Source organism: Convolutriloba macropyga, chromosome 14, assembly GCF_964194025.1.
Source record: "Convolutriloba macropyga chromosome 14, txConMacr16.3, whole genome shotgun sequence".
In the NCBI taxonomy this organism is placed as follows: domain Eukaryota; kingdom Metazoa; phylum Xenacoelomorpha; order Acoela; family Convolutidae; genus Convolutriloba; species Convolutriloba macropyga.
Window position 1 is genome coordinate 11,716,913 of NC_134481.1, and position 13,179 is coordinate 11,730,091.

The window sequence follows — 13,179 nt, forward strand, 5'->3', positions numbered from 1 at the left end:
TGTAGCACATTAAAATTTTGTGTAACCTTATAACTATAGCCACTACAAGATAAGCCTTCTAGAGACTATTTACTACAAATTATAAGTGGCAATTCGAAAAACAGAAGATTATTTTTAGTTGTTGTAACAAACGAAACAAATATTTTCATCAAAAAGGCTTCGTTCATAACAAAAATTGATTTCATACAATTGTATTCATTTAAAACAAGCGCAAAAAAATGTTTTTCAATCAAATCTTTTTGTCTAAAACGTGTGTTGTATGATTGCATTATATAAACTTCTGGTTCATGTTTTTGCCCTGTTGTTAGCTCTATAACTCAAAACAGATGCTTTCATTTTGTGTAAAATCAATGGTTTTTAAAGCGCTTAATACAGCCGTAGTCTTCGGTGCTATTTTGTTAATTAAACAATCTTTTTTTTGCCGTTGATACTAAGGGTTTTTTTTTAAATTTTTCTTGTTGGATATTTTCAAATTTTTGAGATTCAATTTTCCTCTCTTGCCGGATTACACCTTAATGACAAGTCACTTATCTCATTGATGGTGTTAATGGCGCAGTTTATTCTATTCAAACTCTTTAGCAAATAGATTGAGGTTTTATTGGCTTGGACACAGTTTCGTCGCAAAATTGATTTGACTTTTTGATTTTTAACGTACTTTTTGATATATGATTTGTGACTGTTCTTTTTGTAGTCGTCTAAGGTTCTGGATGATGGACGGTCTGAATGGCTTTGTATGAAGGTATCAATGAAGTCGTTTTTAATTAGTAATTTTTTAATAAGTAATTTTTAATTATCCTCATTTGCGATTGATTCCGTTTTTTGCTGGTGGAATGCAATTCCGTGGGTTTTGTTTGGTTTTATCTTATAATTGTTTGAGTTTTTCAATAAGTTTGTGTTCTTAAAAAAATAGATGGACTTTGAGTTTTGGTCTTCAGTAATGCTTTTTGTTTTTATTTGATTTTGTTGTTTCTCTTGTTTCTTACACTATTTAATTTGTATAGTGGTTTGAGCTTGAATATTAATTTTTAATTAATTTCAAACAATTTATGAATTTTCTATCTAAGCCTCATTTGACAGATATTTAAGTAAAAAATATGGTTGCGAGCAGTCGGAGCATTAGGTGCAAACGTACCTTACTGAACCTCCTTGTTGTTTAATTAAACCAGGCTTATTCTCAATTTTTTTGGCACAATGGTGTGCTTGTCATTTTGATAAAAAACAGTGAGCAAAAGTTTTGAAATTTTGAAAAACAACAGTGTAAAATTTTACATTGTAATAAGTGCCATTCAAAAATGCCTGGGTTTAAGAAGTCATTAAATTTGCACAATGCTTGTTTTGAAATGGTCACATGGTTTAACAGAAGTCAGTTGTTGGAAATTATGGCACTAGCTAAGGTCGTAAAAATGCCACAAAATCCTGGCGACTTCACGACAATAACGTTATCTTAACATTAAAAATATAGGTTTAGTTGCCCTGTGTTAGCTAAAAGCACCGTGATCGCAGAATTAGGAGCACATTGTTATTAAATTAAATATTAATGGTTGTTTTACAAACTGAATTAAAATATATATTTATTGCTTTGCAATATTTTGACCTCCACGGTGACAATGCGAACTTAATCACTACAGTTTCAGTTCATGTTTACCAATTAAAAGAACTTAATATTTCCGAAATCACAGAATTGACCGTTTTTAATTTTTTTGAAGATATTAAGCAAATTGATCCGAATTACTTTTGGCACTTGGCAACTTTAAACTGAACCCTCAAAACTTATAAATATCACAAATTAAACAAATAAACATTTATAAATTGTCATTCGGTTAACAAATAAAGGCCTGACAACATCATTGCCAAATAAATGGCACGATCTAAAGTTGTTTTCGGTTTTTAGACTTCAATATCAAATATTCTAACAAATTGTTTAGGTTCAATCGATCGACTTATTACTTAAGAAATACATAACCCAATATAACCAGCATTCTTTTGGAAAACGCCTTGGCCTTAACTGGTTTTTTACTGATCAGTTTATTTGCTTCATTTTCAGAAATTTTCATGAGTTCAACAGTTCAAAATACAAAAACCCTCGAAAAAAATTAAAATTATAATAAAAAGATCGAATAATTACAGCAATATTGTGAGCAAAATCATGAAAATGATACAATTAAAGTTAAATTGTATTCTTTTTGTTTATTTGTTTATTTTTCAACATTTCCATGATGTGGGCGCTGGTTTCATTCAAGAACCCGACTTCTGCCCAATGGTGGATGCTGTGCAAGTTAGCCCAGAGTCGCTTGGGGGGAGGTGGTTCATAGTCAAAATGTCAGGCTATGTTGGTCATGTGGACGATACGTGTGCATTTGTGGAGTTGGAGTTACGGGAGGGGGTCGTAGGTAAGAAAATGAGTCATGGGGGGGGTGACAACCAGATATCCTGGCCATTTCAACTCAAGTTGAGGCTTTCTAGACTTTCATCTTGCTTTTTTATCCGATCATCCTGGGCCACACATAAGGGTGCTGTTAGACCCAAACTTATACAGTCCGGACGAAGAATGGTCCATTTAATGGTTTGAACAATTATCTGTTAGTAGCACAAAATCTTACCACATAGGTAAGAATAAGTCATTCTAAGGCAGAAGTTAATAATAGTTCTTGCATAATTTTTCGTTATTGGATCGCTTGAAATATTTCAATTAATTGGTCGAAAAATGAAAAAAATTGAATATTTTTTAAAGTAAAATTGCAACTTAGCAAAAGCTGATTTTTCACAAACTTTCGCCTAAGTTTCTTGATTGCAGTGGGATGCAGAATTCAATTTAATATTATTGAAATATTTCCACTTTTAAGACACAGTTTGTTGATATCAACACTATAATGGTCGGCTAGCACAACATTAAAAATTGAACAACAAAACAGAGACGTAAGTCTCCCGGATAGATTCGAAGTGAAACTTGAGTTACACAGCAGAAAGCTAATAACAACAAATAATTTTAGTTTTTTACACTATTTATTACAAAAAAAACCGCAGGAACTCTCAAGAACCTAAAACTGAAGATTTGCACAGGTTTTCGAGTTTTTCCCAACAGTTACGCTCAATAGAACGTCAGATATTGTCTTCCTCCAATCAAATAATTAAAACATTACAGAAAAAATATTAAAACATAAAAACCAAGGAATATCGCTACAGTAAAAACTGGCTCATCAATCGTCTGGCTGTCCCTTCAGAGTAAAAACCAATGGAATACTTTTTGATGCACTGTATTAAAAATAAAAATTTTTTAAAGCACAATAAACAAAAATCTAGGCACAAAAATTTTAAAAAACGGACAGCAGATGCCAAATTACTACTCGATTTAATCAATTTTATTTAACAGAACATATGATTGAAATCGGTCAGGATCGATTGGCAGCCAAAAAATGGGAAAGAACGTATCAACAAAATCTACAATACCAAAAAGGGCTCCATTGTTAAGATTAAAACATAAAAGCTGATGAAAGCGTCTGGCTGACAAAAAAGTCATTTTATTGATGATTTGCATTGTGATTCCACCGCATACTGTTTTGATTAAAATGTTTTAACAAAATTTCGTTTTTTTTGCTCTATTTTGAACATCGCCAAAAACAATCAGAGAAAAAAATAGCTCGTGATGGTTTTAAAGTTAAACAAAAGGTCTGTACCATTAAAACCCCATGGGAATAATATATTCCAGAAAAAGTAATCATCAGATACAAGAGTGTTCGGTTAAACACAGAGGTTTTGTACTCAATTGAAATGATTAGTTTAACACATCAGAACTCTTGTTTCATGTGCATCGAAAAAATAAGTAAAGTTCAAGAATGGTTCCATATAAAGAGCAATTACAGAGTACCGTAAGGGTACCATATAAAGTTGAAGCTTGTCCTTTGCCAGTGGAAGGAACTGTTACGGGTTGGGTGTGCAGCTGAAGCTGGCATGAAATATCAGCATGGAACAAAATGGAATTAGTAGCAATAAAAAAATATAAAAAACAGCTGAATGGGATAACAATGATGGCAAAAAACTTACTTCCTCGGAAAAAAGGAAATGGTGCAAGTAGGAATAAACTCGCATGTGAAAAATTAATAATCTCAACGCATTCACGTTTTATTCCACAAACACACTTTGTTTGCAAAATCGTGGGTTTGCTTTCGACATGTGCTTGAGATTTTTTTTGCATAAAGTTTAATAAGTGAGTTAATTAGCTTCAATAAATAAATAGGGTTTCAGAATAAAATTTTTGGTTCAGAACAACCACATCGGCTATTTTGATTATAGAGATAATCGTTGTCTTATCCTGATAATAAAGATTATGTCATTCAGATCGGAATTCATTTTGGTGCTCAGAAACATATTCGAGCACGCGGAGACTCTTACAACAAAAAATGACAATCAATTTCTTAGACAAAATGAAATCCATGTCACATCTATTTTTCAATGAAAAACTGGCATTTTGTTTTTCAAAGAACTTGGCGACAAAAAATCAATGCCACCAAACTATATACCGAAAAAGATACAAAAATATAACATTCACATTTTTTTCTGTCAGATTCTATTCAACTCAACTCTGAGCTAATGGCGTTCGATAGTAACTCACAGTCCTGTGCAGTGGTTTTTCACATTTACAATTCACAATTACGCTGTCTGTGCGCCTTATTTTGAATATAGTTGTGGTCATCTGTATAATAAAATTGGTGAGAGCACATCAGTTTGTGATTTTATCTTCTCTTAATAACTACCAATTGGATGACATAGAAACGCTAGTTTTCACAGATTCTGAAGTTTGGACAGAGAAATTAAAATTGCTCCTAAATTGAGGAGATCAACTTATTCTGCGGTAGGCGATACTTATTTCTATTACACAAACTGTTATTTCGGGTTCTATTTGACTTTTTTCTTTGTTTTTTTTTCATTCAAATTCATCCCTTCTTTTTGTTTGGCAACGAATATCCATGCTTAATATCTGCAGTGCAATCGAGATTTCTTAAATTGACGGTCAATTAAAATAATAGTTGCTACATTGGAAACATGCTAAAACAATGTATTGTACTTTTGTGTTCACACAGGTGCCAGGACAAAATACGCTATACCAAAAAACCCAATAATTTATCTTGACGTTGAAACTACCAGAATGGTTGTTTAGCATAATATTTAGTTGGTGCTTTGGGCCATGTCTCGCAGGCCATGGCCATTCCTCAGCGGCCAGTGGTACTTGATATGAAGCTATTGTTAGAAGGTTGAGAGATAACAACCTAGTGTAAATTATGCATAGGATAAGCTTGACATAGCTTGACAAGAAGCTCTACTTGTTCAACCTATACTTGGCTAGAGAAATGAAGCCCTGAGGAACAAGAAACAACGTGAGAACGGGTTATAAGAGATGCCCAAGATCGAGAGATTAAGACCAGTTGGTGTAATTGAGTAGCACACTAGGCTTGCAAGTAAGAGATGCTGGTTCGAATCCAGTACTGGTTCATTTTCACAGTAGTTGCACCTGCTTAGACCCCCTAACAACTATCACAACCAAACATGTTATTAAACTATTAGCTTAATTGTGAAAAAACATGCTTGTAATACCGAATGCAAATTTGTAATAGGCTTAATGAACGAAAACAGGTATAATGGCATTGGGTATCTTGTCACATTGGGTATTTTGGCATTGGGTATTTTCTCATGAAACCACTCAAGCAATATAAAAGGTGAAATAAAGTTTGTATTGATCCTATGAAGTGCTGTAGTTTTAATTATGTTCTATATTTCAAGAACACTTTGAGTATAGGGATTTTACAGCATTTGAACTTTGACTTCGCCTAGAAATTCAAGAAACAGATTAATTCTGTGTTTTCATACATCCATATATTTTACTCTCATTTTTCTTCTTGTCATAGTAAAAATGACATGATCAAAATATGGCCATATAAAAATAAAATTGAAATACTATCATTCAGCGCTGATTTACTCTGAGACTATAATCCGGGTAGAAGCAATAAGCTATAAATGACAGATAGCAATAGCAATCCGAAAAAAAAGTTAAAAGAAAGTTGGCTACGTATCGTGTGGCTGAGTAATACTTAATACTGATCAGACAAATATGAAGATCACTAGTTGCTCTAAAAATCAATTTTAATACTTAAAATAATTAAAGAAACTTTTGAATTTCGTCTTTTTCAAACCTGATCAAAAACGAAACCAGAACTTTAACCACATTGGCAATTCTGCAAGGTTTTATTTGATAGAAATCAATTATTTTTGCCACCGATATTTATCAATTTTCTGCAGCCACCGGGTGAAGTTATGTTTACGGAGGATGAAATATTTGATAAGCTATGGGAACAAATATTTTGGAACCGTTTTTGATTTAACTGTTTTGATTTAGGTTATTATCTATCAATGAATATAACAAGTCACAACGGTCATTATTACTGGAGCCGTTCTGACTTAGCCCAAATGGCATTACACTACACCAGATCTCAATTCGGAAGTTTCGTCATCGACTCTCAAGGCCGCTTCCCCTCGACTGAACAACCCAACTTATTTGTAGTATACATGGACTACAATTTCACCGTGCTTTACTATTGCAATATTGTAAACGGAGTAAAAATACACGGGATGTGGTTGTTGTCACGTGAACAAAAACCTGATTACTTCCGAGTAAAAGTTGTGGAGTGGGGTTTGGAACCGAAGGGGTTGTTTTTGAAACCCCAAGTGATCAGACAAACACGGTGTCCTTCTATAGATGGAAAAAGCACTTCTAAAAAGCGAAGGACAAACAGGCGAGTGAGACAGCAGATAACTCCAGACATGATTCACGAACACAGTTTTTGATTTTACTAACTATATACTAACTATAGTTTTTGATTTTTACTGCAAACATTATATTTGTAATTTAATAATTTTTATTCACGTGTCACGATCGAAAAAAGTTGGGAAAAGTGTTTGTTGTTACAGAATAGTGCAGAACTAAAAAGGAAAAATAATTACTCTTTTAATGTACCAATGGTGAAAACATTGGAAAGACTGGTAAATATCATATCTTTGCCACGGTGTCACATCATTCAAGATCCTATTCTGGGTTAAGAATCTTCGGAAACGTAAAAAGTCTTTACGTTCCGAGCTAGAAGGTTAATTTATGAAACCCATAGAAAAACAGAAGTGAGTTTTACAGTATAACTATCAGGCTTATTGGAGAGATCAAATTAGCAAATCAAGATGGTTTTTTGTAGATCCAAAATCCAACTATTTTTCGGGATAAGAAAAGGTTCAAAATTGTCCCCAAATATACCCATTAAAAATCTGGGAAAAATCTATTTTAACATCAGAATTCAGTTCCGGAGCAGGGGTGGTTCTGAAAAACTAGCACATTATTCTCTCTGTTCCCGGAAAATAATATTACGAATGAATTCCCTATGGCAATTGAAAGTTGACTATTTCAGTTGATATAGGGTGCTCGTGGTGAATACTAAAACTTTTTGAACTTTGGACTGGAAACACTTCAAATATGCTCCAAATGGGAGGAGGCAGACATCAATGAAAAAACAGCTCAAAATTAAATTGACATTTGCGTCATACAAATACGTTGGTGTACGTTTAAATTAAATACAAATTAGTACTTCAATTTTAAACCCAACATCTGCCGTAGATTTGGAACGTTTGATGGATATTTGACATGATTAACGTCATGATGGAATTCAGGACGTCCATCTAGCATGGAATAAAGTGGCGATTTTACTGTCGCCATCTTCCACCAGCCAACTGTTGAGAATTGACATGCACAATGGAAGGATCAATGTAAGAGTTTCACAAGCTATCGAAAAATCAGTCAAAATTTGTTACTTTTATCCTATTAGATTGACATACTGAGCGTATTGAAGCACAACTCGTGAGCAGTAAATTGTTGCTGTCTTGTATTGAAAGTTAATCTTGAGTAGTAAATTGTTTCTTTAAAATTGTCTCCATTTGTGCACAAATTGTCTGAGCTGCAATTCAACTTTTGATACCCGCAGCTTTTAGTTTTTTGGACTTGAGAGCGCAAAGAGCAAAACACATATTAGGATTAGGGGTGAATATTTTGTGTAAAAACAGTTCATAAACATGTTTGCCTTCGAGTTTTCCCCTGTCGGATAGAACTGGCATACATAAAGGGATCCGTATTGTGTGGTATGTAGTAAACCCAGTTGAGTTCGATATGGAAAAAACTAAGATTCGCAACTCATCATGAACTGAAATAGTGAATCAACGGTAACCTACAATATATCGGATAATACAGTTCTCGAATGTTAACCGCTAGAACGTAATATCCAGACAGCTTTGAAATTGCTGGAACGAATTAGGCAATGTAGTGATTTTCTTTTTATAAGTGGGACAAAAGCGGTTACAAATCTCATTGGATTTGTTAGAGAGAAGAGAGAGAGAGAGAGAGAGAGAGAGAGAGAGCGAGGTCAAAGATTCAAATAAAATTCTTTCAAAATGTTTTCACTTTCAAACAACCTGGTCAAACAAATAATCTTTTTCAGATTAAAGTAGAAAATGAAAGTCAACGTGATTGAAGATAAACGGGTTATCACTAAGCCACTGTCCAGCACTCAAGAAGATTTGCTAATGGACACAGTCTGAGGTTTTTGTTCAACTGGAAACGAACTGCAATGCTTATATCAACTGAAATTGTTATTGACTGACCCAATGCTACTGAGTTTTTTCTGCTCTTCTTTTGCGTTGTGCTCGCGCTGTCTGGGTTACAACTCTCATCATACTTGCTATATACCACTCTTTTTATATTTTTCTACAATCTTCGGCAAGGCGTCCGGAGAACCAACCTAAATAACAATTGTCTGTTAAGGTTTCCCTGGTTAGGGTTTTGACTACTAAAGTAACTCAATAAGGTTCTCTTAATATGTCCTCTGTGAAAATTGTTGTCACGATAAAACAATCTTGATTTATTCCGCATTTTTTTCAGTGCAGCTTGTGAGCAGGGACTGTTTTCCGATTTTGAAGCTGAGAATTTTCCTAACTCCTGCAAATTATCTGAAGCGCAATTGCAGCGCATTATTATGTAAGGTTTTTGCGCTGAACTTTTTGAAAAATCAAAATTTTCTTTTCTTTTTGTTTCTACGTTTTCTCAAAAGCGCTAAATTTTTTTTGCGAATGCGCTGAATGTAAACATTATAAAAAATGCGCTGAAATTTTTTTGTTTTTACTTTTTCTCAAAAGTGCTGAAATTTTTGTACGGATGCGCTAAATTTGCGCTAAAACTTTGTGAGAAAAGCGCTGAAATTTTATCATATTTACGTTTTCTCAGAAGCGCTGACCTTTTTACGGATGTGCTGAATCTGCGCTACAAATTTGATAGAAATGCTCTGAAATTTTATCGTTTTTAAGTTTTCTCGAAAGCGCTTAACTTTTTTGCGGATGGTCTGAATCTGCGCTGAAAATTTGTCAGAAATACGCTGAAATTTTATTGTTTCTACGTTTTCTCAAAGGCGCTGAAATTTTTTTACGGACTCACTGAATTTGCGCTGAAAATTTTGTAAGAAATGCGTTGAAAATATTTGCTGAAACTTATGCAAGATTTGTACCCAAAATGCGCTGAAATTATGTGAGAAGTGCGCTGAAGATGCAGAGTAATTTTGAATTTTCAGCATTTTTTCAACGTTTCAGCAAAGTTTAAGCTCATTCAGCGCATTTCCTACATAATTTCAGCACATTCAGAGCAATTTAACAAAAAATGCGCTGAAATGGCGCTGACATCTCGACCCGGTTAATGAGCCCAAACAAAAACAAAGATATTCGCCTTAGATCTTTTTTATTTAAACAAATGAGTCACCTCAAATGTTAAAAACTCCTTCCAGCTACTCACAATGCTATCGCCCGAGGGATAGCACAATTATTACATAGTAATAAAAGGAAAACAACTATCAATAAAACAGTTCTGCTTTAGCAATTAATTATTGGGAACTTTAAAACTGCTCAGCTTATTAGTTGACTATCTCTGAAAAGCCTTACTTTAAGATCAAACTAACAGTCTCCATATCATAAATAATCATTATATTCAACTCCTTATATTCAAGATTTTATATTCTATTTAGCCCTATTGCTTATTGAGCGAATTGGAGTTCTAACAAACTATGAAAATATTTTTGTTTGAATAGGTAGTTATTTAATTTTTTGCTGAAATCCTGACCGATACAGCGCACCTTAATTTTTTATGTCTATTTTTGCATTACTTTTTAAATTTTATTCGGAGCACCCCAAAAATTATTTTTTTTGTCAAAAAAGTTTCTTCAATTACATTAAATCTACAAATCTATTGGAGTTGTTCGAGTATTTTTAAGTTTGTTATCTCTGGTCAAAATTTTGTCACCTAATTAGTTCCGAAAGTGAACAAGTCAAAATTACAAAATGTGGTTCCTAAATTCCAGTCTACACCGTATTTTGAGCGTTTTGTTGAGACAACATCAAAGACTACCAAAGATAAAAACAGATAATAAAATGACGTTTAGACTCACAAATAGAAAAAATTGTTCCATTTGACCGCAATTTTTGCGTTTTTTGTTTGCAGTTGTATTGCTTTGAACCTTTGAGCGATGAAAAAATTAGGGATCTGCTCTTGAAAAATATGTAGGAACAAATTAAGAAGCACTTGTATGACAATGCGACGTGAATGACAAATACACAAGATGGAAAAAGTTAAGTAAAGATCTTTTATAGCGGCTGCTTTTAGACTGCTTCCTCACTTATCGCAAACAAACTTTGCAGCTACTAGGTCTGGATATAAGATCTTAAAAATTTTATTTCTTTAATTGTTTATCCACTGTTTTGTCACGGTTGCACAAGATCAATGACTTTTTCAAAATCAGATTGGACTGAATTTACTGCAGATAATGAGCCCAACGGAAAACAAATATACTCGCCTTAGATCTTTTTTTGCAGTTATCTCAATTTCTGAAAAAAATTCGAACTACTCACACTGCTATTAAAATCGTTGCTAATGAAAAATCATTACATAGTAATAAAAGGAAGACAACTATCAATAAAACAGTTCTGTTTTAGCAATTTTTTATTGGGTGCTTTAAAACTGCTAAGTTTATTAGTTGACTATCTCTGAAACGCCTTACTTTAAGATCACACTATCAATCTCTTTATCATAAATAATCATTATATTCAACTCATTATAATCAAAATTTTATATTCGATTTAGCACAATTGCTTTTTGAGCGAAATGGAGTTCTAACAAACTATGAAAATATTTTCGTTTGACTAGGTAATTGTTTAACTTTTTGCTGAAATTCTGACCATTGCAACACACCTTAATTATTCATGTCTATGTTTACATTACTTTTTAAATGTTATTCGGAGCGCCTCAAAAATTAATTTTTTGTCAAAAACAGTTTTATCAATTACAATAAATCTACAAATCCATTGAAGTTATTCGGGTATTTTTAAGTTTGTTATTTTATCACCTAATTTTATCACCAAATTAGTTCCGAAAGTGAACAAGTCAAAAGTCGAAATTAGAAATGTTTTGATTGCTCCGAATATTGCTCTGAACCCTTGAGCGATAATAACTATTAGGGGTCTGCTCTTGAGCAAGATGTAGGAACAAATTAATAGGCATTTGGATTCGTGAATGTCAAATACACAAGATTGAAAAATTCCATGAAAATCTTCAATAGCAGCTGCTTATAGGCTGCCTCCTCACTTATGGCAAAAAACTTGTGCAGAATCTAGATCTGAATATTAGATATTTCATTTTTTTCAAATTGTTTATCCAGTTTTTTGTCACGGTTGCACAAAATCAATGATTTTTCCAATATCAGATTGGACCGGATTTACTGCAGATAATGAGCATAACCGAAAACAAAGATATTCGCTTTAGATCTCTTTTATTTGTGGAAATGTCTAATCTCAAAGGTTAAAAAATTCTTCGAACTAAACACAATGCTACTCGCTTGTTGGTTAAGAAAAATCATTATATAGTAATAAATAATAGATTTTTGATGTAGTTTTTCAATAAAAGACGCTATAACCTATAATTCACTGTTCAAGAAAGGCTTTAAAAACAAAGCAAGTTAACAATTTACTCACTGCTCAAGATTACTTTGCGTACAACCTAGAACTTGTCCTCATAAAACTTTTCCTTAAACACTTGAGACTCCATTCAACAGCTGAAATCTTCATTCGAGTAGGCATAATATGTGTAGGTTAAAGCCTAAATCTTGCATCAAAATTCCGCTATTTAATTTGAGGGATTTTAATGCAGTTTTTCATTCATATTTCTTTCTCTCCAAGAGAAAAGGTGCTATCAATTTGTTGAAATTAGTTATGTCAGCCGCCAAAAGGAGGGTCAACCGTTTTTGTTAGTCTCCATTTAAAGCTGCGAAAAACAATTTTCATAGTAGTCTGAGCAGTCAGTCTGAATATTCCTGTGAGTAGTAGTAGTCATGACGCACTGTGTGAGTAGTCATGAAGCATTGTGTGAAAAGTCTGTGTCATGTGAGGTCTCCCTCATTACAACAGACTGCATTGCCAGCGGTATCCGTCCACTAAACAACAACAACCACAGTTCTCTCAATCGCTTTAAAATCTTTAAATAACTTTTGCATGCTCAATGAACAAGGCTCCAAATCACTATTGCATGCTCATTTAATAAAGTTTTATATCAAGCTTTTTATCAGGCGTGCATTTGATTAGGCTCAATTGCGGATTAGAGGTATATTTGATGCGAAAAATAGATACCTCAAATGAGCGAAAACGTTTTACAAGAGTTCCACCTTTATTAAATTTTAAAGTTTCTCGATTCCGCAAAAAATGGCAAAACCACTTTTGCGAAAAATGAGATACAAAGCTTGTCTTCTAATCTGGCTTACTTAAGGTATCTGTATTTCGAGCAATTTTGACTAAGGGAGAAACTTTGAGGTGTACTTCTGAGGCGTTATGCTGGCGCCTGGTCATGGCTTGCGAGTTTTCATGTATTCGAAAAATGGTGAGCATGTTCTTTAATTTTATTGATGATCTCATTTTAGGGATTATGATGCTGAATGGTTTTCCTGTTACTTTTTACAATAGCGCAAAATGTTGGGTACTTCTGGGTATTTTTGTACATTCAGTATCACTCTTTCTATCTTATTTCATTGTACGTTTGAAGCGTACGTACAAATTTCGAGGATAAAA

General features: G+C 33.4%; 1 protein-coding gene across 1 annotated transcript; it reads left to right on the forward strand.

The window, feature by feature from the left end:
* Positions 1-1,850: 1,850 nt before the first annotated feature.
* On the forward strand, positions 1,851-6,909 carry LOC142353179 (uncharacterized). Its single transcript, XM_075405398.1, has 2 exons — positions 1,851-2,390; positions 6,389-6,909. The coding sequence occupies exons 1-2, from the start codon at positions 2,147-2,149 to the stop codon at positions 6,835-6,837; spliced, it is 693 nt and encodes a 230-aa protein (XP_075261513.1). The 5' UTR covers positions 1,851-2,146; the 3' UTR covers positions 6,838-6,909.
* The last annotated feature ends 6,270 nt before the right edge of the window (positions 6,910-13,179 follow it).

Coding starts and splice junctions, on each gene's coding strand:
- LOC142353179 (XM_075405398.1), top strand. CDS start 2,147: ATGAAAATGATACAATTAAAGTTAAATTGTATTCTTTTTGTTTATTTG. Junction 2,391..6,388: donor GTTACGGGAGGGGGTCGTAG/GTAAGAAAATGA, acceptor GTTTTGATTTAG/GTTATTATCTATCAATGAAT.